Below are 26125 nucleotides of genomic sequence, written 5' to 3' on the forward strand. Positions count from 1 at the left end.
TAGCAGTGCAGTCGACCCCACCAGCTCTCCTGTGTCTCATATGGGATCCCAGTAAGCTGAGCACCGAAACCAAGGCTGGCTCAGAGTGTAAGAGGGGCAGGGTGTGATCTGGACAACACTGGCACTACAATCTTCCCTACCGCTTGGACTGAATATATATATATTGGTTACTCTCCTGCCCCCTGGGCCATGTAGATGGTCATGTAATACAAACTGCAGCTAAAGCAAACACAGTCATTTCTCAGATACATGAACTATAAAGAAGTAATTTTTTCTAGTACAATCCATGCCCTAGGCTGGTACCACAAGCATGAGAATTTTATTCACATAAGAGAAGGACGGAAAAAAAAATTTAGTTCCCAGTGTCTCATCCAATGCTTAGATCAGGAAAACTAAAACAAGCCCCACAGCTTCACAGCCTAATGTATAAGTCATGTGAACAGGCACTTTTAACAAAGGAATCTTGAAAGGAAATTGTGAAAACTAAGTAGCTTGTGGTAGGACTGAGCTAACCATACCGCATCCTGTGTATGCTCTTGTATTTTCTGTTCCTCCCAGGAGCAAATACTCAGTGGCAAAAATAAGAATTCATTAGTCCTCTTCCAGTTTTCTCTCTGCACATTTCTCTGTGTTCTTCTGCATGATTCAGAGATGCACACCACATATCATTTTGGCTGGTTACACCATATACAATATAAACTAAACCTGAAAAGTAATTTACATTAATCACTCCTGCTATGGCTGGCAGAAAGCACATACAGCTTTGTCTGGATGTGAAGCAACACCTGTAGCCGCCCCACCCTCCCACACACTCTTACTGGTTTGGCAGCTGCAGAACCCAAGTTGGAAACACACTATTTTCTCAGACCCCAACACCAGGCTGAGAGCTGTCCTTCTGATCCTGTGGCTAATGGCTGGTACTCCCGAGGATGGGGAGAGGTGGCTGGGGGTTGATGGAGGTCTGCTGGTACCTCAAGTTCCTCATGAATTGGTCCTTATTGCCTGGAAATTGTTCTTTCCTCCCACGCTGCTTTTGCAGCTGGTGCAGACAACTACATTACCACTCTCTGCTACCAATCCTAGTCTGTTTTCAGAGTATCCAAGCTGTTGCATGAGATTATTTAACTGAAATAAACACTTATATAAAATATACTAATAATCCAGCTCTAAGACAGTCCCTTTGTTTTAGGAGTCTGGAACAAGACTTCTTGGGAAACGGTGCTTGCAGCTGACTGACTACACCCATCTAAGGCATCAAATTCATGGTTTGCCTTTCAAAAGAAGAGCTCCCAGTGACACACCTGAGAAACAGTATTTTTAAACTGTTTCAAACATGTTTTAAATTAAAGTAATAATTTTTGTTTTTTTACTGACCCAGGTGATAAATTACTTTGCCTAATCCATATTATTCTCCCCTGCCCCACATAAACAATCAGACAAGCCTAAAACAAACATCCTCACAGAAAGCTTTATATGTTATATTGCAATGATCTAGTTTGCTAATGCTCTCAATCATATGTATACAAGCAAAAAATAAATATTTTACTTCTGAGGTCTACAAATAAGATTTAGAAAGCAAGTAATTTAAACCATGCCTGTATTAAAGGAAGAAAAAAAGCTACAGTTTACTAAGCCTTTGGTCTGCAGAAAGGAAGACTGGCTTCAGGGAAAATGAGTACATTTTGCTAATAGCTGGATCCAATTTAAAAGGCGCCATGAGACAACAAATCTAAACCACTGAATAAAAGCAACATATTTAGAGATCTTAGAAAATGGGGTAATTTATAATACAGTAAGACCTATTGTCCAACAAAATGTAACCTTTATTAAGGTTAGGAGGTGTATGTGATCTTTATAAAACATAGGTTCAGACTCCATCGAAAAAAATTATTTGAACAACTTGAATCTTAAATATTAATTAAAGAGTCTCAGAGGCCAGACTTTAGTCTAATTTGTAGAGGAAAAAAGACAAAGAAACTTTTTCAAATAACCAAGCTATGCTATACAGATTAGTTTTAATTAACAAGAAGGAAGCTGCTATCTCCAGAGCACCAGAATGCTGTTCTGTTCCATCTGAAAGCATTTATCTCCAGTCTCTTCCTATCTACACATAAATTGGATTCAAATGTTATATAATTTTCCTAGATAATTAAGGAACAATGCCACATATTACAGGGCAACATTTGGACTAAAAAACCCCAGGTTTTACAATTGCTTAACATGGAAGAATTACAGTTTAAGAACTGCCAATTTTACAGTGCATTTAATGATTTAATTTTTTCCCTCCATCTTAGGTGAACTAGTTACTCTTTAATACACCAGCTAGGCTGCATCAGCAACTTTTCATTCTATATAGTGTGAATTTCCAATGGGCATTCCTACCTTTTATGCCACAGTATATGCATGCTTTAGCTTGCAAATTTAGTTTCATGAACGTTTACCCAAGTAAGGTGATATGGGATGCTGAAGCAGCTTCAGAAGGAGCAATGAAACAGCCATGTGTGTTAAAACTGTGCTGACAGAGTATCAGTTCGGCAATCTGAAAAAACGTACTCAGTAGCCAAAAACCTACTGGATTTAAGCAGAATAGATTCATCATTCTGACACGGATTCTGTAATTGTGATTATTGTGTATGCCAAGGGTTTGTGAGGAGGCTGAGCAAAGCTGTCTAACAGCTTAAATGAGCTTGTGTTTTGGGCCAAAAACTCCCAGACTTCTAATAACCCAAGTTATCTCTCAAGTCTCATAGCACTCGCTCTGACGACGCTGCAGGGCCAAAGAAACCATGGGCCAGATACAGCGTCACAGCAGCAGGCAGCTCTGATTGCAACCTTTTTTCCCGAGACCTGTGTTGGACATAATTAATTGTACAGGCAGCCACATGCCAATTCTTGCCACCTCAGAAAACCTCTCCCTCTGTGCATCCTGCAGTGTGAGTATCTCGGCCTACTGACAACCCAGCAAAATGTAGCACGGTCATTCAGGAAACCCTGAGAGTAACCCTGGCAGTAATGGGCCAGCTAATCAAAATCATTTTTGTCAGGAACTAGCTGTCACTTTGAGGAGAACTATATAGAGGTCTAAATACTTTAAAACCCCCAGTATGATCTGGTCATTAAAAAGCAACTTAAAATCCAATTTTAGCAGAATGCCAGGCTTTAGATTTTGGTAATATTGGTAGCAATATCCTACTTAATTCATTTTATTCCTTCTGATTTGTATTTTTGCATAGATCAAGCAATTGTACGCTATCAGGGGTGCTGGCAACAGGGGAAGAGGAGTTGCAAACCCTACCTTTCCTTCCTCCACTCAACAGCACTGAAGGAATGCTGTGGGTAGAGCTCATGCAGCGACTGCCTTCATTTAATAACAGGAAAGAGGTGTTGTGCAATCAAGCTCTAAAAAACAAGTTCTGTTGTTTGGTCAACAACAGACTATGGGTCAAGTGGCAGCATTTGAACCTGCAACTGTACAAGTGTGCCAGCCGGTCAGGCAGTGCGCTCCCATAGTTGCGGAAGTCTCAAACAGCAGTGGGTTCAGGCTTGAACCTTCTCACCTTTATATATGTTATTTATGGGCATATATTTCCTTTCCATCCTTTCCCCTCCCCTCCAACCACATGCTCCTGATTTAGTATTCACCCAGTTCTACATGATGCAATTGAATCTTACTGTTAAAAAGTTTCTGTATTACCACAACCTTGCTTAAGAGCAACCCGATCAGACCCCTCTTCTCCAGCTCCCACAGACTGTAAACACAACTCCACTTACACCTCTAGACAAAACATGTGCTTCTCCACAGCCGGCAAGGAGGCTCTTTCCTACATAAGTGTACAGAAGCCCAGGAATCACCAAGCATTACTGCTCAGGAAAGTCCAAGCAGAACAGAGGACATCCCTGCTGCTCTCCATGATCAGAAAGGCACAGCAACCAAAGAGCAGCATTTCAGGACAAGACTCACTTCTGGCAATGAAGTACACACTGAGGACTTGTTTGCAAAAGACAAATGCCTTTTTTTCCCCACCTCGGGTTCACAGAGAGCTCCCAGTTAGAGACCAGACACTTTTCTCCTTGTGTGGGAGATCTCCCATCTGTGATCAGTGATATCTGCATTGGCAAAATAAAGTTTTCCAAAAGAAGTCAGAAAAAGCAGGAGACTAAGAAGTCATATCTAATGTTTCTTCAAAGGTGGTGCAGGTGGTGTCTCTTCTCTTGTGTCAAAGTTGCCACTGTGAATAAGTGACTCAGTTCAGATGCCTAATTCTGTAATCTCAATGCTCCTCAGCCTGCCCCTCCTTGCCCTGTCTTACAGGAGCCAGACACACAACAGGATCTGACCTCCAGTTTTAATTCTTTTACAGCAGGCCAACAAAGCAATGATAGGACAGTGACCTACAGCATGGTTAGATGAGAAGAGGGCCACCAGACCAAGGTAGCATGACAGCTTCAGCAACATCTGCTGGAAGAGTACATCCCCGCTGTGCCTGACGCCTTTTCTCCACGCGTTCCCATTTGTGCTGCTGCCATCTCCATGTCAGGGGGAGCAGCTCCTATATCATAGTGCATGTGAGGTAAGAAAATGTTTAACACAGCATGTGAACTCACTTAATTTGAAAAACAAAGGTTTTTAAAAATAAGCCTTAATTAAAAACATAAATACATTACTTATACTGGAACCAAACGCTTCCCTCTTCCCTGCCTTTTTAGCGTTGCCTGTTCAGCTTGCTGGAGGGTTGGGACTGTTCACAGCTTGCAGCAAGATGGAGATGGCAGAAAAGATGTCATCAGCTGCCTTTCTGAACAATTTAACTGGAGATGTGTGCTGAGCTTCTCTTTGCTGTGTGCTGCTGGCTCTCAGTAGCAGGGCTGCTTTCTGGCCAGCAGCGAAGAAAGACTTGTGCCTCCACACAAGCCTCCCTGCCCCCGCCGGACATATGCTGGCATCCCAGTAGGACTCTGCACCAGAATAGGGTGGGTCCCAGCCCCGCTGCCTGTGGTGCTAGCCCTGCACCTGCACCCGACCTTACAGGCCCTGCACCTGATCCTACAGCACCCCGCACCTTCCTCGTCCCCACCGGAGGGCCACTGGAGTGCTCCCAGGTCTTTACTCCCACCTGCCCTCTGCCCCTGCTTGTCCTTTCTCCCAGCTGAGTCCTGTGGTGAGGATGGCTGCAGGCATGAACGTACACGCTGTAGGTGAGTAAGGACATGGTGCTGAGGGGCCAGAGATCCTGTACCTCTGAGGGAGAGCAAGGAAGATCAGGTCCCAGCCCAAGGTACAACCAACCTCACACTGCAGCCGGCACCAGGAAGTACCAGAGGGAAAAGCCCCATATCTTCCAGCAAGGTAAGACTATCTCAGGCATATGTATACATCCAGAGTGACACCTTTTTCCAAAATGCATCACCACAACTGTCTCTCCATCTCATATACAACCCCATCCTCTGACACCCTACTGAAACACCTATCTACAATAATGGGTATAGTATCACTGGTATCACTGCAACTCTTTTTTATATTGACATTGCAAGTGATTCAAATACTTCTGTCATCACTGCCACTGCCAGCTGACTCCAGACCAAGTCTGCCTAACATTTTTACCCATACAGTGTTCGTATACGTATTTCAACACAACCTATTTATACATGCACATAAAAGCATGCTGGACTTATAAAACCAAACGTTGTAGTGGGAAAAAGCACATAAACACACATACATCTGAAGCAGAAATCCAACTCTGAAGAGTTTGAGATCAAGCACACCATCCGTTACCAATTATTATTAAATTATGACTTCTGTTCAGGAAAAAGAAAGGCTGCTGCAAGTATCAACGCAACAGTAAGCTATCCCTTTTGCTTATGACCCTCTCTCTCCATTCCTCTACTTCTGCCTTCTCCCTCTTGTAACTAGAGGAAAAAAAAAAAAGAGCCTTCCTTCTATCTCTGGTGTCCCACAGCGACTGTGGTCCAAACATTTGTGATTTCCAGACAAGATCACTGTCATAGACAGAATCTGGAACTCCATATGAAAGAGACTCACATTCCAGGCAATGAACAATGTGGCTGCCTGGCTTTTCCATATCTTAGGTCACAGCCAGCCTACCCAGCCCATACTCACATCCTTCCAATTTTGCATAGTTTAAAACTTTGCTTCCAATTTTCAAAACAATGAAACATGAGATTTTGACTCTAAAGACAAAGACCTTTCACATCACTCTCTCACACACCCCTTCCCCCAACCCCCAGCAAAAACTCTTAAGTGAAATATATATTGATTTTATAAACTCACAAGAAACATGCTCATCCTGAAATGAGAACATCTAGATTTTACTGCATGTTTCAGATTTTTGAGTCACCTTTTCCTCTTTTATTTCCTGCATGCAAGATCACAGTGACCCTTGCTGCTTAGGCTAATGCTTACCCCATGTGGAACACAACAAAATTCCTCTCCAGGACACTGCAACCCAGTATTTAAGTGGCATGGAATTGAAAGGACAGCAGACTTCTACCCACACATTATTAAGTCAGTGACTCAGCAGTAGGACCAGATCTGTGTGGCTAAGGTAATGACGTCAGAACCATCTACAGTTGGCAGTTTTAAATTGTCCTGTTTCCTGAACTATTTAGACCTCACAGGCTTACAGCATAGCAGACTTTTTCCAACTTGGTGGTCCTATCCAGGCATAACCTGCATCTGCAGTCAGCCTTTGTACAGGAATAAGAGAGAAGTAGTAGATTAACTGTTTGGATGTAGCCTTAAAATCAGTTTGTTTTGAATAAAAAGTATCTTCAGATTTTTTTTTTTAACTGAAAAAAGAAAACAAACCCCCCAAAAAACAAAGAGGATGCACCACACAAGCACAAAAATGCATACAGCTTCATAATGAAACAAAAAACCTACTGCTGATAGCTAGGAAGCTTTGGTTTGTATTTTTAAAACCACATTCTTCTTGACATCCTGGCTGCTATGTCAGTGCTATCATATATATGCAAACAGAGTAACCTTTTAAATTTCGTGACAAGGCCAGGTGGTTTGTATTACAGTTGCTAGGCTTGTGTAAAATTTTATATAAAGCAGTTCCACCCAATTCAGAACACCTCTGAGATGATTTGAGAAGCCAAGATGACTCCACCCCTGCCTTTTCCTTTCTGGACAATAGGACATAGAAAAGCAGGAACTATCTCCAATCCCTTCCTCCATGGATTCTTTGGATAAACAGTAAAAAAAAGCCCCAAACCAACTAAATTCCATATTTGGTTCCCTCTTACCACCAGCTCCCCCACTTTCCAAGTCTTGCTAAGTTGTTAGGCTGCCAGATAAGGATGAAATTAAGCCCCAAAACCAGTTAGGAAAATGAGGGCCAAATAAGTGAACAGTGCCGGTAACGGCACCAGTGAGGGGCTTGGAAACTCATGTTAATGCCACCCAGCAGTGAATGAGATCACTTGGAACAAATGTGTTGCTGTTGGCTCCTGGAGGGGTACGGGATGGGGTGTGCTGACTGCTGCAAAGTTATTTCCAGTGCTCTATAAATCTTGTGCTCTGATCATGCCCTTCGGAGAGCTAATGCTGATGGAGGGATTTTCTGTTCTTCTCAAGTGGCTGGAAAAGTCCCCATACTTTGCATGTATCAACAAAACAAACCAGAATTACAGCTACTTGAGATTATCTTTTGGTCGGCCTTACAAATTCATCCCAACACATTCACGTAGTTACGATGTGCACAGGAGCCAGCATCAGTTCCAGGGGCTAACTCCCACTGCTGTTACTGGAAGCATTTTTCCCTCATCCTATTCCAACTTTCTTGGCCTCACATTGAATTTTGGGCCTCATCTTTGGGAAGTAAGTGCCATATTCCTAGAAGCTACCCTTTTCAAAGTTCCTTTCATTGGGAAAAAAATCCAACTCCTGCAAATGCACACTTGTGAAAAACTATCCTTACCAATATCATCTGTGCCAAAGAGCCTGCAAACTGCATTTAGATGTAACACAAGAACATGAAACAGGGTGAAGACTTGAAACGTATCATGATCACAGAGGACCTTTTGACAAGTGGCTGCTATTGCAATCAATAAATTTTCCTTTTTAGGAGGAGAAGTCTACTGTACTCTGAAATTAGCCTCTTTACTAGTGAAAATGGGAAAAATTTTCTATGACAGTGAGATATTCTTTCTTAGTATTTTCCAGGAGAAGTATCAGGAGAAGACCAGGTTAAAAAAACCCTAATATTTCTGTACGGATGAGCGTGAAAAGCATCAGACTGGTAGTAGTACAGAGACGTCACTTTGTAAAAACTGTCATTTCTTCTCTCTTCTTTCTTCTGTCTTTAAGGAACATAGCACCTAAGTAATACAACTCTCAAATCTGATTTATTCAGAACAAATCTGGCATGCAAGCTGACTGCTTTACAGAGCTTTTTCTAAGTTCCCAATTCCTTAATACTCAATTGTTAATTGCAATTCAATTGCAAATAAAAAAAATTCTTCTATGTAATCTTAAGTATATCTAGTGTCACAATAATCCTCTGAATACAAAGTTAAGAAAGGAAAAGGCAGGTGAAATTTATTTTGCAACCATGATAAATTTTCACAGCAGCTTTCTAAGTCCTGCAAAACACACCCTCATATACAAAATAAACCATCTCCTCCTGACTTGAGTTGAAATCGAGTAATAAGCTGTATGTTTAAACAGGGAGCAGGTACAGAAAGTATTTTTACTTTTGAAGAAATAAAAAAATACTGTATTCACTTATCTTCTGAAGAAAGTAATGCCCTGCAATATGGTCATCAGCTCAAGCTGTTACCTTTTCCATCTATTGAATCGGTGGTTCATACCAACAATGACATAGGTTAACGAAAAGGATCATGTATATTTCTTTGGTTACACCACACTATCTGAAATGTCCCTATCTGCTGCTCCACAGTCCAGTCCAGGAGGACTGGCAAGCCTGTGGAGCTATTTGCTAACTTTATTCAAAAGCTGGAGACTGTTCCCAAGCCCCTGCCCCAAGGGAGGACTAACCCAGTGGCTGTGCTGGAAGGAAAGCTCACCGACTGCCTTCCCTGACTTTGAGCATGGACTGGCCTCTCCCGACAAGTTCCCTTTTCCCACACAGTTTCACACTGTGCCCTACAGAGCTCTGTTCCATAACGGTGCCTTCCAACAATGCCCAGCCACAACTGGCAGGACAGCTGAATAATGCAGTGCAAGAATGTACTCAGCTCAATGCAGTTGCCATCAGATGGGAAGCGGCAAGACAGGCATGTACTTCCGTGTCTGCCAGCTTTTTACAGGCTAGGAAAGATCAATGAATCAAAGTTATTTTGTCCTAAACACTATTCTCACCACTTTTAGGATGCCAAGCACCTTATATGGTTTGTATTAGCATGACTGGATTTCTGTCAGCGAAATAAGATGCCACCACATTACAGCCTTAGCTTCACAGGCAGACCTCGTGCACAATGAAGCAGTTGTGTGAGAATGACTTTATGCCACCCACATGACTGATGATATTATGATCTTAACTCATTTTACTCACATTTTCTGCAGAAACACTTATAGTCTCTCCTCTCTCCATAAAATATACCGCATTATGATTCTGGACACAGGGAAAGCCTTATGTAAGTGAAGATCATTTCAGCCAACTTGCTGAGACAACGAAAACTAACAAAGTTACTTTCCATATGGTATGCAGACAAGGTATTTTATAAAATAGTGATGCCTGCAGTAGGAAAGAAAGAAAAGCTAACTCTACAGTCAGAAGTCTGGGAAAATACACCATAAATCTTTCTGCTTCACCCATATTCTGTATTTTTTTATCACCAGGTCTTAGATACTTCAGCAACAAGTAAAACACACTTGAAAATTATAATATTGTCAAGTCTTAAATAAGACTAAAAGTGTCGCACACACCCACTGCCCTTCTTCTAGACCCTTACCAATCTTTTTCATGTTGCCTTTTTTACTATTCTGCAGACTACTCAGCCATCCTGTGATCTTGTGTACACACACATTACAGGCCTCTCCCTGACCAAATGAAGATGATAGAACAGAAATAATGGAAATAATCACAGAGTTCTTCTAGTTAACAGATTCACTGTTATCCAGAGTCCCCAGTGTTGTCTTTAGATCCTTCTAACTAGCTGATTCCAGGTTTTACAATGAAAGTCCTCAACAGCCTATGCTCAAACAAGATAAGCTTGCATAGTGATATCAAAAGAGGTGTCATCAAGGTTAGGTAGACTTAAAAAAATGCTAGCAACCAGAAACTTTCCGTGCAGACCAACTTTCCACATTCTGCCAGACACTAGATACTGAAAAAATTAAATATCTGCATAAAACGGTCACCTCAGAAAGCAACAAAACAAAAGCAAGCCCAGACCCACCTTCAACTCTGTAAACCTACTGCACTGTCTGATGGCAACAGAAGCTGCTTTATATCATAACCCAGTTCTCCTCAGTCAGCTCAGCTTCCAGCTGGACTTTGTCATCTTCAAACTGCAGTCCGTTTCTGTAAGGTTTCTCTGAGACAGTGGTACATTATGGAGATGTAGCCTGCCTATGATCTATCTTACTATGTAGCAGGAACCAGCAGAGCAAGAAAATAGGGAAAAGAAAACTGACAACACAATTATTCTTCCACGCAATCGCCTCCCATGTGTCTGACAAGGTCTGCGCTCAAGGCACTGAAAGGTGATAAAAAAAAATGGCTTTAAACTTTGAAACCTTCATCATTCTCAAAACGTTGCTTAAAGATGTATTGAATATGCTCAATTCAAATAATTCACATCAGTGAATTTAATCTCTGGAAAACTAACTTTTCCTTTTGTGCCTTCTTGAAAGTTCCAAGGTTAAACAGTAAACAGAAAACAAAATCATGATTTGTTATAGAAGTAGACTGAAAAAAATAGGAGGGAGTCACAAATTCTGCAATTAGGCAGATGCCCTAACAAGCCTCTTGTAGTATCCAAGACTGGGGGCAGATCAGTATGAAAGTGATTAAGCCATCAGTATCTTACTTTTGGCTCTTGCGGCTCAAAGTCTGCTATCAGAGATGTGTTATGCATTATGAATCAGAAATATGTTACCTAACTTCTGATGGGTTTTTTTAGCTGAAGTATTCAAATCAGTGTTTGCCTTAGAAGGCAGAGGCTACAACTGACCTCCTACCCTCTTCTGAAGCTACGTTATCTGTGGTGAGACCTCATTTGAGAGAGGACAGGAATTGAGTTGTTGAGAAGATCCCAGGAAGGACACAGCTTGAGGACTACTTGAAGAGAGATCAACAGTTAAATTTCAGGCAAAGGCTAACTCATACCTCTCTCCACTCCTGCTGCTATGAAGGAATCAAAACAAGTCAGATAACCTGCTGGAAGCACTCATCTCCTTTCTGAAGGTGCACCCTCATGTTGGTAAGACTGTACATGCATGTGGTAACAAGTGGTTAGAAATACCAAACAGTGCTGTTGGCAACCTTCACTGGCTAAGGACAGACCTTCATGTTGCCGTGGGCAAGTGCAGACACTGCCTGGTACACGCTGTTTTATAACAAATGCAATGAACTTTAAAGTTGAAATAAAGATGCTTCAGAAATACAGATATAAAAATTTAAGAAACATGAACCAGGAATTCCCATGCTGTACCTGTGTAGGACTAAGCAACCCCCAATTAAGAAGCTCTCTTGCAGCATTTGTGAAATTCGAGTTAGTGAGCTGTGTTACACAGGCTTCTCAGTGAGTGAACTGTACACTAACTCAAAGACAAAACAAGCCCAATGCACATACATCCCATTTCCAGCCAACCAGGCTTAAACGACCCTGGGCAACTTTTCCCTAGTACTTCACCAGTGCTAACTTCAGCGTGGTCCTTCAATGCCAGCGTGCTACAGCACTGAACTGTCCATACAGAACATTCAGGTCCTTTAAAATGGGCAGAGACAGGATGGTGGTTCTGTACTGATTTCATCCCAGCAGTAAAATCCACAGACAACTGTCCTCTTTACCCCTCCCAACATTTAGCTGACGAGGTGTGATTATACAAATCCTTTACTTTTTACACGTAAGTACTACAAAGTGTGGAACACTCTTGCACTCACAAGAGTGCTCAGCAGTACATATACATGTTATTTTTTATATACCCTCTGATGCTTTAAGAAGGCCTTTTAGTTACCTACATTACATACAGGGAAAGACTTCCAACTCCTGAGTGTGCAGACTACATTTTATGTACAATTTTTAAGACCAAACTTTGTTTAAAATACAAAGAAACATAACTTCTCTGTGTACCACTTGCACATACTACTGGACATATCACTGCTAATGCCTACTGGAAGATTAGTGAGAATTTAAACACTACTTGTCAAAAATAAAAGAACAAGTTCTTACTTATTAACTTTCTGCTGGTGGATGGAACACAACTGACAACCTTACTTACAAAATTCCCTGAATAAAACCTCTGACATTGACAGTTTTCTTTCTTTATTGGCCTGCCTACAATTTTTCATGCTTGAATTTTTAATGATCCATTTCTGATGTTTAGTTACTGAGAACATTTGAACTCCAGTAACACAACAGGATCCCTGCAGTGAGTAATATCTTCACAAATTAAATCTAGAAAAGAACAGCTCTGCTATAGGCTTGGACTGCAGTTCGTTGTTCCTGGATCACAAGAAAAATCTCCTGTGTATATACTGGAGAAAGAGCCATGAAAAGTTCTTCCTGCAGGTATGTGAGGGCGTGTAAGCTAACATTCCCTTTCAAGGGCTGTAGGTATCTGGGGTATGATGACTGGTAAAATGCTAATGGTAATGTTATCTTAGTTGTACTTCTCAATGTCTGCTAAGCCCTTGGTTTCACCTTGTAAAATAAAATTGAGATTATGCTCCTTTCACTGAGGCTGTAACTTTGTGGGTTTGTTTTTTAAAAAAAGAAAAAATTCAGACAGATTGCCTGTGTACTTTTATATGACAGTGCAAGGAAAAAAGCAAGCATGAAAGTGGAGAGAAAGAAAAACCCTGAGAAACCAAAGCTTGTGGCCTGATAGTTACAATTCACAGGCATGAGAAGCAGCAACACCACAGCTATTGCTTTGATCTATCTCCCTATTAATTCCTCTTCCCATTATAGAACCTCTGACATTTCACTGGTATTCAGATGTGATTAAAATATATTCTAATACCTATAAATAGAAATGTTGGTTCAAGTAGTAATTAAAAACAAACCTGGCATTTGGAAACCTGTATCAACAAAAAGTAAAAAGTGCAGTAAACAGCAACAGTCAAAATGTTGTCAGTTTTTTAATGAGAAAAAAGCTAGATCTCTGTTCTATCCCTCTTTACATTAATATTTGGATTCCCAAGTGTTTACAAGTATTCAACCTACAACTTCAGCGCAAGATTAACAAGAGAGATTTTGCTCTCTCCTTCAATTTGAATTCTTGATATAAAGTCCCAATTATAACAGGGTAGGTCATGCACACTGATTTTTGGCAGCCTTCACAGTAGTTTTTAATTAAACAAGAATCAAATGTCATGTTAAATTTACCGTGCTCCCTCACTGCATGTGTTTGATCATATGCTACTTCACAACCAACCCTTGTTGGTATATAAATCTACACATCCTTTATTTTCATGACTGATTCCATGTTCTTATGTCCCCTCCTGAATACTATGTACTCGAAGCACTCATTCCAAGGGTGCTTTCAGACATACCTTCTGCTGCCTTAACCACCACAACTCTCCCAGCCTGAGAAATCCATGGAACTCTACAAAATAGCCAGTGCTGCATGTGGTAATAAGGATTTACTGGTTTGGCCCACAAAGACATTAAAATCTCTGGAGCAGGGATGCTAGCCTTATACGTGCCTGTGATGGGAAGTCACATTTACAATATCATATACAACAGTGTTTTCCTCAGGCATTGTTAACATCCCTGGCACTTACTAGAAACAACTGTAAAGAACTGATTCCCACTGAAACTGATGCCCCAAACCAGAACATACTGTAGTCTCTCTGGAAAGCAAACTTTTCTAAATCCCAAGTGAGACTTCAGAGCACTCAAAGAGGAACAATATGGGCTGACCACAGGGAAGAATAATTTTAGACCATGGCAGGCATGATTGCATTTGGAAAGAAAACACACAGCTAAAACGAACCAGGCTCTATCACACAGTCACCATGACATAGTGAGAAATCCAACACTTGAGCAACTGTGCTGCCCAAAGTACATGTTCAATGGTTACGACATCTAGGCTCCTGCTACTATGGTACACAAACACAGCTGGACCTACGCAAAACACACAGAAATACTGAGTAGTTAAGACATCTGAAGTTGCAACAATACTGGAGTTAAGAACTTTCCATTTCGGATTTAGACACAAAAAGAAGAACTTGAATGAGCCTAGATCCTAGTAGAACATTACCACTCAAAGTCAACAGTGCAATGGCGTATGTTAGGCGGATTGTTTTAAAGTGAATTACCTCAGCATCTTGCTCCCGGAGCTGGTACGTTTTCTCTAAGGACTGCAGTATTCTAGGACATAGTGTCTTCTCCTCCAAGAGAGACTCCAGAAGTAAGACCAGCTGGTCAGGTAGAAGCTAAGAGGAAAATAAATGCTATATGTGAATAAAGATCTCTACTGACTGAGCAATTAAATGGAAACAAACCAAAGGGGACTAGAGTGTGATAACCTGTGTACTTCTAGCACATGCTTGAAATACAACAAGAATTTTTAGCCACCTTCTGGAAAACCTCAGGGTTTACGTGCCTGTGTTCTGAAAGACCCTGTGCTGGAGCCAAATTTTCCATGGTTTTCACTACTATAGTTAGATGAGATCTAAACCGTGCTTATCTTATTGAAACATAATCATAGCTTATTAAGTAAGATTTTTATGGAATACATATGCTGAGTAATTCCATTTTGTTTGGGCTGAGAAGGGATAAAAAAAGATCATTCACAGTGCATAATTTCAGGAATCAACCAGACATATGAATGCATAATTTTTAAGAGCGCCATTTTTATCTGCTCTATGAGCAATTGCACAATATTCTTACAGTGAATAAAGGAACACAACACAAATAAGTGACCCACAAAACAAGTGTTGTAATGACATCCTGAAGCACAAGCCATTCATCATTACATGGGAAAGACACATGAACATTATGTTTGTGCACACACAGTATGTATCTATCGATACACATACATATATTTAGTAGTTAGTTGCCTGACTCCAGAACCTATCATTTTCAAGTTGAACCTAATGCAACCTAAAAAGAAAAAGCACAAGAAGTCTGATGTAGCAAGTGCTTAAGTGCTCTGTTTAATAGGCTTATTGGATGAACAAATAAATAATTCAGACAGAGCTCAAACAGAAATTACACCAGCTGCCAGGAAAGATCTATTGGAAATTCAGGGTTTGGGGCCATCAGTCAGAAATTTGTTATATGCCCCAAAGCTTTCCCCATTATTCATCATTGCAGGGTGCCAAAAGAGAAAGGGGAAAGGGAGGAAGGATGTGAATTTAAGTTTTTGCACACCAAAAAGAAACCAGCACTGCTCACTTCTAATGTTCTTCAGACACATTAAGCAAAAAAGATATCCTGTTACTTTAACACTACCTGCAGCTTTTATCACATTTGGTGATTCTCTGTTCCCGCCTTGCTGCCCATGTTCCCCTCTGCTGCATCAATGCATTAGGCAGGTACAAAATGAAGTTGGCTATAGGAAATGCCTCTTCCAGCAACACACCCCACAGCCAGAGCTGTTTATGTGGACTGACAAATCTGGACCCCTGACCTTTGACAGCAAGTCCAGGAAGGTATCAAGGATCTTCTGATAGGTCTTAATCTGTAAAATATCACCATTAACAACTAACTAAGCAACAGGAATCCTTCCCTTTTAGCCAGACATAATTTAGCATTAGTATCTAATTCAGAATGAAGAGAAAGAGATCTCTAGGATATTATTGCTTTGGTTTCCTTGCATTTTGATTTCCTTCCATTTTTTATTATTCAAGTTGTCTTCTTGAAGACTGAAAAAACTCACATCCTACAGGAACATTTTCTAAGTGATACCAAAGCCTGCCAACACAATGGAGTGGTTAAAAATATTCATTTTAAGAAATTAAGTATTTCAATTTCAGGACAACTAGTAAAATGCCAACTTGAATGTTTATTGCATAGTTCAATAGCAGCTGCCTGGGGGATGGTGAGACACTCTAAAAAATAGAACAGGGAAGGCTTCTGGGAGCTGGCGCTGTTTGGAAACGGAATTCATTCTGAACACTAATAAAATCTGGAATGTTGTAGACCACCACGCACAGAAAGGTAACTCCTGATTTAGAAAGCTTTCCCTGCTAACTACAAAGACAGCACAATAATACTTAATTTGTAGAAACTGTAGAACACATGCTTGAATACATAGGTACAGAACAGCTCAGTTATTATTTTATATCTCCAGTATAATTGCTATACAGATTCACCCACAGAAAGCTATTGTTTAAGATAACATTACGGAATCTCACTGAAGCCAACAAAAGCACAAAAGCAGATCAACAGCCATGTCCTTAATTTACCTCTGCCTACTGCTGCATTATGGGTGAAGAGTTTTCAGAATTACAGCTTAAATTCTTACTTTACATTTAAGACTGCAGAGAAAAAAAATCTGAGACCATGACTTCTGTTATTTTCCCACGTTCCAGCTGCCCAAGATTAGACTTTACATACCAGTTTCCAGCTCATGGTTTAATTAAAGTCCAAGGTAGGAGCTAGCAAACACTGGCAGAGAGGGTGAGAGCACCCACAGAAGAAATGCTGATAGACCTATAACCAAAGTGGCACTAGTGGGCGCAGCTATTACATTGTGTTCTCCCACTTCCAACACAGATAAAAGGAGGAACATTCTCTCATTTCTTACCCTTTCCTTTTAATAACGCAGACTCTGCTTAAGAGAAAAACCTATCCTAAGCAGAGGCAGAAAGCTCCACCAAAGTTTCATGACTACAGAGACGACTATAGAATTCCTTCAGGGGTTTAGAAATCTTTTCCCTAAACACAGCAATATGAATAACGCTGTCTCCAAAGAAGCGTTTTAAACTTCACAAAGTTGCACTCGGATTTTCAGTCGAAAAATCCACACTCTGTTATTTTTCATTTTCCCCATGACTGTCCTTATTGTTCCACCCACCTGTTACTTCTGACCTTTCACACCATGAGAATTGTTTGAGGTGCACACTGTCGATTTTCCATTTGTTTGCCTTATGATTAATACAAAGTGGCCCTTGCTTTTAAGTGCTACCAAGCCATAAATGCTGGAGAAACAAAAAGTACATTTCTTTTCAAGTACTGTGATGTCACTTTCCTTTACAACTGTGAATGCATACTGAATATCTAACATACATAAAAAACCCACACAGCACAGCTGCAGCAAAACACAGCAGGATAAACTTCACTGTGTCAGTATGTGTCTCCATGCTGAGAACGTTCAGAAAACAACCATAACAACTCAAACACAGAATGTCAGTGTCCCTGTTAAAAAAAAAAAAAAAAAAATCACACTCTGAATTTTATTGGAGCATGCTCAATCAAAATGCTCAAATATAAAGTAGATCGCTCCAATCAGGAAATGTGGCAAGTATCAAGAAACCATCTTCATTACAGCAATGACTGCTCCAACAGCATCTATTGATATCGTAGATAGCTCCTGTCCCAGCCTATGTCTGCCACAAGGAAATCATACCACTTTTCCCAGGGTTGCCCCTCCCCCTCCCTCCAGCTCCAAGTACTGACACTACAAAGAGGAAATAAATTAGTATGATGCGATCTAGCACACCAGAGGTTTCCTGTCATGTCCCATATCACTAAACATCATCCACACTATAAAGCTGTATCCCAGCACTGTATAAATTATCTTGCCCTTAAGACTGCAAAACCTCTCCTGCAACTCTTCAGCATTTTGAAAGAGTTCACTTTGTCCTGCCACTAAATAAGCCATTTGTCCCGTTTCCTCTATCTTACCTGATGTTGTGGTTTTAAAGGTTGAATAATGAGGCTGTTACCTCTAAATCAAATGATCAGGAGTCTCAAAACTAGGTCTGTGTTTGAAAAAAGGCAAGATAAAAGAATTAAAGAAAATGTAACCAAATTGAAAATATAATTCAGACTATTACTGAAGCAGCTTACTGGGGCAGAGACTCAATGTATACTAAATATCTGGAAACTAAAAGAAAGCATACTTTGTATTTTATTCATATCAGTACACAAGACACTTAAGCCACTATACTGTGTTACAAGAATATCTCAAGACATTGGTAGGTTTGAAAGGGTTTCTACAAATAATCTTGCAACCAAACTGAGTTTGCTGAATCCTACTCCTAACCTGTAAATAGTACAAAGAAAATACATCTTGCCTCTTTAAAGATTGGTATGGCAGATACAGAGGTCATCGACCTCACATCCCAGCAAGACCACCCACGCAAAGGAGCGTATTTATCAATTCCTACATTAACAAATGCAATAAATGCCAGATTCACCCTTTATACTAGAAAAAATGCCACTGAAACATTTGACTACTGACCTTTCACTGCCATGAAATGTGACACAGATATATCTATTTGAGCATCCACAACACCAGCGCGTGCACTGCACCCCTAAGCCAGGACACAAATCACTGAAGTAGTACATCTGGTATGCTGAATATCCCATTTGCTCCTGCCTGCACTTGAATGAAGTCATTGAAAGCCTCCTTGGAGGGGAAATCTGCCTCAGACTAATGCAGCAACCGATTGACAGTGGCGTGATTTCTATTATTACTCCATTATCACACTGGGATCTGTGCCTAAATGAGCATACTTCCTCCCTGATGCCATTTCCTTTTATCCTGGCTCTAGTCTAAAAGCAAATCAATGGGAGTAATATATATGATGTCACTTCAATTTACAGCTATTGCCTCCCTCTCCTGCATGCACAGATAGATTGATTCTTCCCAAAAATGGTTACAAAATGCACGGGGAGACTCTTCTCTCAGGAGAGGGTTCTTGCTATATTTGTCTGTAACCACAGCAAGGAACGGTTTATACTGAACAAAAACAGGGGAGAAAGGAAAAAAAAAATCACTACTGTGCACTGGAAAATGATGGCTGAAATACAACATAAACAAGGCCCAAAACAGAATTAATTTGACCTTTGAAAATTATACGGAAAAGGTTCAAGTTTCTAAGGCACAGCGTATTTCTCCTGTATTTCTTTGGGAGAAGGTAGTCTTGTCATGCCCCCAAAACATGAAATGTCTTTTTATTTACATTTTTACAAGATTTTCCAAAGTCAAACTAAATTTCTTCCCACTCCTCTTTTAAGAAAGAAAGGGGAACACCCCCCTTTGAAGTTCAGTAGTGAATGGTTCCCTTCAGACAGAATTTCCTCATTAACTGCAGATAAGAAAGTACTGCTACTAGTCCAGGAGACAGGATTTATAGGGCCAGGCCATCTCTGCACCTATACTCCTAACTGATCAAACAAATCTCCGAATAAATCTCACATTATAAACTCTCCACATAGACAATTTGCAGTTTTCTGCAGGCTGCAATTAAACAGAAAACCCTTGCAAAACAAATCTCCCCCTTTCTCAAACTCTCCAGAAAATTGTTAGCTTGAAAAATCAAGAAAACACTATTTACTCAACAACATTTTTAGACAGAGTTTGTCATTGTTTACTTCAAACAATATTCTTCAGATGCTGTTTACATCTGCACAGTGACTTCTTTTAAATGAAAACAAGGCTTCTCTTCCCACTCCCCCCACCCCGGGCTAAAATGTACTCGTATCAAGTAACATATGAATTCAATAAAAATGTCCATGTAACAGCTGTTAACTAGCATAGTGTGATACACGACTTAAGAGTAAGAACTAACTCTGAAAGAACTAGTCTGCAGTTTGATTAATATGCAGAAAAACAAAAGTAATCTGCAGCTGACAAAAAAATGCTTTGAACTGGTTTACAAAATAAAACCCATTTATGCCAGAGGCTGACAAAATTTCAGAAGTGTGTAGTGAAGCAGATTGTTTTGTTTAACTTTATTTGGGTCAGTTTATGACTTCCCTCTTGCTGAAAAATCAGCTCCCCTTCGAACATTTATGAAAGATAACTAGACCTCACTATATTTAAAAGCAAAATAAATATCTCTGTCTGTAACATTCCCATCTAGTGATAAGCTGCATTTCTATGACATGTGTTCCCACTGTGTGCAGTTTCTACCAGTCTGCTCAGATGGTTCTTTCTGTGCTTGGCAACTCATGGAAAATAAATTACTATGAATTTTGCTTCAAAAAGTCTTACTTCAAGGATTAATCAACACAACAAGTTCATCAGTATTTGATTTCTGTTACACTTCAAAATGTTGTTTCTGGGACATTTAGGTGTGGTGTCACTTGCTTCATACTAGCAGGACATAAAATTGACACTGAGAGCAATTTGCTTAATAAACAGTTGCACCTGCATTTAGTTCCCAGTTACTTTCCTCTTTAGATCATCAAAATTATGGATTTCTTATTTTGGAAGTAGATAATCTATGTCAGAAATCATTTTAAGGCCACTACCTGATCAACTATAAAGGTTTGATTTATTCTGGGCACACATATGAAAACATTGTTGGATGAAGGCAACAAATCCCAAAGAACCGCACAAACTTAAGTATGCACACAAGTCAAATGACCTGATCTCCATGACTTTTAACACTCCTTTTCAAATACCAGAACAAAAATAGCAACTGTCAATATGAAAGAAATAAATGTTATGTCACAGTTACAAGTTTAAGAGGGCTTCTGCAAAGTTCAAAAAAGGTTTTGTACATGTGTTTGATTTTAATTATAACTTAATCTGATATGTGCAACAGTAACATGACCACAAAGCTACAAAACTTGGGACACTTTTTCTAACTGAGCAATGTATTCAGCTTTTTTGAAAGAGGAGATTCTGATGGGCAAGCACTTTACAAAGGCTGCTTCTTTGAGATGTCCACTACAAAACCTGTCCTAAATTAACACTAATTTGTCAAGTAATGTTTGCATAACCAGTGCTGTACTTCCCTAAATGTTACAGACATCCAAGTCAGGAAGGCTCTTGGGACTAGTTACATGCTTAAACTTTGTGATATTCATACAGGTTTTTTTATTCCATTGCATTTAAATGTGATTCTGACACTGTACAAATCATTGTACAGATCACATTGTATTACTCACACCAAACCATTTTCTACTTACAGATCAAACTTAGCATTTGATTTTCTTAACACTAAAAAATATTTGTAGGATAACATGAAAGCAAAAGCAGAGAGGGAAACTGTGGATATGTATGTTACAATACTGTGAGATAAGAATGTCAGGATTTAATTTTATCAATATTTTAAGCTGATTTTCAATGTGGGAATCAGCTGCATAAATGAAAGTTTAAAACTGTTTCATATTCTCTGTCTGATATTCTGGTCATGTCTTACTAGTAATGTTTTTAAAAGACCAGCCATTGCTACTAGTCCATAAACTGAATTTATTTTTTCTTAAACTATTGTACAAAATATTTTTCCATAATTTACTTAATGGAGAGAAGATCCACTTACGAAGAAATTCAACATCAGCAATCTAATATAAGTGCACTGAAATGTCAAAAATTATTAAACCTTTATGATCTAACATCCTGCTGAGCCAGCAAAATCAAAACCAGGTGGCTTTCACTACACATTCAGTCATGTTATACAGTGCTTTCCCTCAACTCTAGTTTTCTCAAAGAAAAGTTTCACCATAACTTTACCCTCAAGCATAATAATTCCCTATAAGCATAATAGGCTACGCATTGTCTATTCTATGCAGATTATCATCTCTGTCACCTACTACCATGCTTCCAGCTGCCCCTGGTTTCAGATGAAATAGCCATGACAAGAGAAAAGTGGACACAAGAAGCCAGATTCCACACCTGAAATCATACTGCAGGGGACCATTACTTAGACACACTGGGAACAGACAGCATTGCTTGGACACAAACTAAAGCTGAAGCTAGCAACAACAAGATCTTCACTTACCCCTTCACTCAATCTCAGAAGTCCCCAGCACTGGGGAGGTGATCAGAATGTCAGCCCTGCGGTTAATGCTCTCCAACCATGTGAAAGCAGCTGACACTAAGACCACCTCCTTATCTAACAGCAGAACCAACAGAGGCACTTCAGGTTTCAGCAAATTGTACATCTAACTAAAAAAAAAAAAAAAAAAGGCAAGGAAAACTCTGGTTTTATTTTCCAGACTCTTAGACTACTATATATTAAAGGATTCATACAAGAGACCAACAAGCCTTATTTAGCAATTGGTAAAAAGATTTGCAACCCACATCATAGCAGATGCCAAAGTGAAAGCATTTGCCTCATTAGTCCACCCAAAAACCTCTAGGTCTCAGATGCTCCAAACTATGTGCTAATGCTGAGATCCACAACAGTAGAAAGCACCTCACCTTGAATGTCCATTGTCTACAGCCTCTCAAAACAAACCAACCAGTGAGTGCCCTCTAAGACACTAAAAGAAAGTTGTAGCCTACAGCAGACACTAGAAACCAGTGTTCCAGTAGCCAATCTGCCAACTGCGAAATGAAGAGCTGAAGAATCATTATCACTGTACACTGGCTGCAACCATCAGTGAGAGGGCTCTCCAACAGATTTCCTTTATTTTTCTAACTGCATGTACTAGAAGAAGAGAGAGGGACAAAAACCCGAGAGCCACAGAAAACCAATGAATTTAAGCTTTGTTAAACTGCAAGTTACTGGCAAAGTAACCCCATCACTCAGTACTGAAAGTGCTGAATCCTATCTCTAGGAATCACACTGGGCAGATAAGCTACGTCTTCAGTCCAAAATCCTTGAAACAGAACTGAGCAAGGGCTAGCTTAAAGACGTGTCTTCTTCCTTGAGAAATTGGCACATATATGGAAATTTCTGGATCAGAAATCTATACCTACCAATGCAGGACCCAGTCCAGAGTTCATCTAGCATTCTGATCTTCAAGGATCATGGGAATTCACCAAGAGTTTTGTTATGGTCCGGTGAGGTCTCGGGGAAATCATGACTTGCTCACCAGAACATGTTCCTTTCTGATAAGTCAACCATAAAAGCACTACATCTGCCCCAAACAGCTGTAACCATTCAGAGAAAGAACCTGAAGGAGAGAGGCAAGAACTTTCTTTCTCCTCTAACCTCATCAGCCTGGCTGCTGCTGAAGAAAATCATACCAATTCTTTGGCTCATGGCTGCAGGATACAGCACCACTTCACCAGGGAGGGCTGGCCAAGGTTCACCATAAAGCACTAATAATGTCACAAGCCTTCCTGGAGGAAAGGACTAAAGCACAGATGGGAAACGGTACTTCCATCACTTGATCCTTTACTCCTGGAATCCACAATAATCAAGTCTCTTCCCTACCCTTTTTGATTTCAGAACAAGTGATGAGTGATTTCATATATAATTATGTCAGTTGTCTTTTAACATTTGTAGGTCAACTGCATTTCCAGACCTCAGTTAGCAATATTCTGACCTGGAATCTGGCTCTGATGCACTGTGTGTCCAACACAGCCTGTGCATACTCACAACAGTTCTTACAACACACCATGTCCATCTGATCCTTTGTTACGGGGGTTTTGCTGGATGATTTTAAAAAATTGTTAAGAATACAACTGACCAGATTGAGCAGATTCAAGTTTCAGAAATACACACATAACCTCCAGGCAAGCCTTAATCACAGACGACTTTACAATACATGTAACACATAAGATCCAAACTCAAGACTACATAGGTGATGCTGAGAACTTAAAAGAGCAGTATGTAAAGTTTGCAGTCATGAAACACTCTCCATTGACTGAAGACGCAGAGATGCCAATCCACCACCATTGCCTTCCTGGATTTTTTTTAAACTAAGATCTCACCATGGCCATGACTAAAAATCTCCAGTTGTCTGGAAGAACTCTTTCATCGTGGTTGAAAGCAATCCAGTTCCACAGTCACTGTCACTGTCGCTTCTCAGCCCAACTATCACAGAGTCTCAAAGTGAAGCCTTTGGCACTTCAGAAGATAACTGGTACTGGACACGGCACTGGGACTCTAGCAACACATGTTACCACATGCTTGTCATACTGGCCTTTTACATTTTACACTGGTTCCCACCAGAATTCCCTCTAATCCAGCTACTGCAGCCTGCACCAGTGACACAGAGGTGACCACCTCTGACTGCTGACTGAGGATCACAGGAGGCAGTCGGCCTCTTCCTCCACAATTCCCCACTCAAAGTGCACAGACTTCCTGAAAGGGAGACTAAGCTTTTTAATGGGTTGATGTAAAACTTGCACTGTGAACTAAGGACTGGCCACAAGCACCCACCACCTTCCACTCCAGATGCATGGCAAGTTTCTCTTTTTTGCCTGCTCTAGTACAAATACACAGCAGCATGTACTTAAGGGGGCAGAAGGAAAAATCCAACTCTTTCCCCCTGCCAAGAAGCCCTTTCTGAAACAAAACATTCCACTGCACACAGTGCTCTCCATGGGGAGAGAATAAGACAATAAACAGCACATGACAGATGGTAGTTCATTGCTTAATGTACTTGTGGAAGCTACTCAGATCCTATTGCAATGAGTGTGGTATGGAACAGAACAAGTGTATTCCATTACATTTTACTCCTGATTTAAAAAATATGGATAAGACTTTATTTAAAACTTGTGGAAGACAATCACCAATGGAGAAAAAAAAATCAAGTCTTTAAAAAAGATCTGAAGACAAGTGGATGAGTGTTGCATGACACCCTTCTTATGCCCAGTGCTATCAAAAAAGATGCCATAGTTATTAGCAAGGATGTAGCTGCCAGATTTTCTCTTTCAAAATCCTACAAAGGAGCATTAAAACTAACCATAAAAATAAATCCAAGCAGAAACTTGCTGGACATGAACTTCTCCAAACTGCAATTTGATTTACAGATTTTTAGTTTGAAGCAGTGCAAGAAATTGAGTGACTTGAGATAGGATTAGCACACCATTAGCATGCACAGGAGCAGGATTTCTTTTTAAAAAAACCCAAACAAACCAGCAAACCAAACCCTAAAGGTTAGTTGAAATACTAATGATTTCAGAAGTAATGATCAGATAAAACGTGGTAAAAGTCCTACATTCTGTTCATGTTTCTCAGATAAGACTTCCTGCAATGCCAAAGAAGATACGTGAATTATTAAAAGGGATCAGGAGTTACTTTATCATGTGTATTGACCAGTACTTCCACATCTACACACAATGTTAATAATTACTTTTTGATCCAGATAATGGATTTATTTCTTGACTTGTAACTACAACTTGTAGTGGAAATGACTGTATTCAATTTAATGAATTACATCAAAGCACTAGCTTCTGAACAGCTCTCTTGAAAATACAAAAATTAGTACTTTCTTGTGATTATAGAAATGCGTGCTAGATTATGATAACACAAGTGACAGAAACACAGAAAAATATTTTAAACATATCAAGCAACTACTAAGTTGATCAAGGGGTATGAACAAAATACATGACATTTAAGGCACAAACACAGGCACGAATTCACAGCTGGGATAAAAGTAGAAGCTTTAAATGTATTAACTTTGTTGTAAAATAGGGATAAATGTAATTTATGATGCTCATTTGTAATACTGGTATATGAACATAAGCATGAAAAGATATGCTCACATAATAACTGAAAAGTTTTTACCTCTCTCCAAATCCCCTATTTTCTTATTATTAAATCCCATATTTTTAAAAAAAAATTAGGGTGGGTTTTTTTAATATATCAGTAAGGAAGATTAAATTAGTTGCTTAACTAATTTGTTAATTAAAATTTTTGCTTGAAAAGTTGCTTAAAAGACCTTAATTTCATATCCCTGCCCCCCCGCCCCCCTTCCCCTTAGGTTTACATGTTACATTCCAGAGTACCTGGAATCCTTTAATGTATTTATATAAAATGCAGGTACTTGCAACTTTATTCCCAGAAGCAGTCACAAAGACAAGTCTTCTTGCTGAAATGGAAGGGAGTTCTGGGTTCTCCATTTTCAAACAAAGATTTTAAAATTATGTTTTCCATCAATCATT

The 26125-nt window shown here is 39.9% G+C and overlaps 1 protein-coding gene across 7 annotated transcripts in view; it reads right to left on the minus strand.

Moving 5' to 3' along the window:
• AOPEP (aminopeptidase O (putative)) overlaps positions 1-26125 on the minus strand; it is a 198357-nt gene that overhangs the window by 8969 nt on the left and 163263 nt on the right. For 5 of the 7 annotated variants that reach the window (XR_012635630.1, XM_074932976.1, XM_074932972.1 and 2 more), the window contains one exon: positions 14478-14594. The exons of 1 other annotated variant lie outside the window; for it this stretch is intronic. Coding sequence is in view for 4 of the 6 variants with exons in the window: in XM_074932976.1 (XP_074789077.1) it covers positions 14478-14594 (117 nt within the window). In the remaining 2 variants the exon portion in view is untranslated. Of the gene's footprint in view, positions 1-14477; positions 14595-26125 lie in introns of those variants that run through there. One more of the 7 variants, XR_012635631.1, reaches the window with a different exon arrangement.

The sequence above is a fragment of the Athene noctua genome, chromosome Z, assembly GCF_965140245.1.
Source record: "Athene noctua chromosome Z, bAthNoc1.hap1.1, whole genome shotgun sequence".
Classification (NCBI taxonomy): domain Eukaryota; kingdom Metazoa; phylum Chordata; class Aves; order Strigiformes; family Strigidae; genus Athene; species Athene noctua.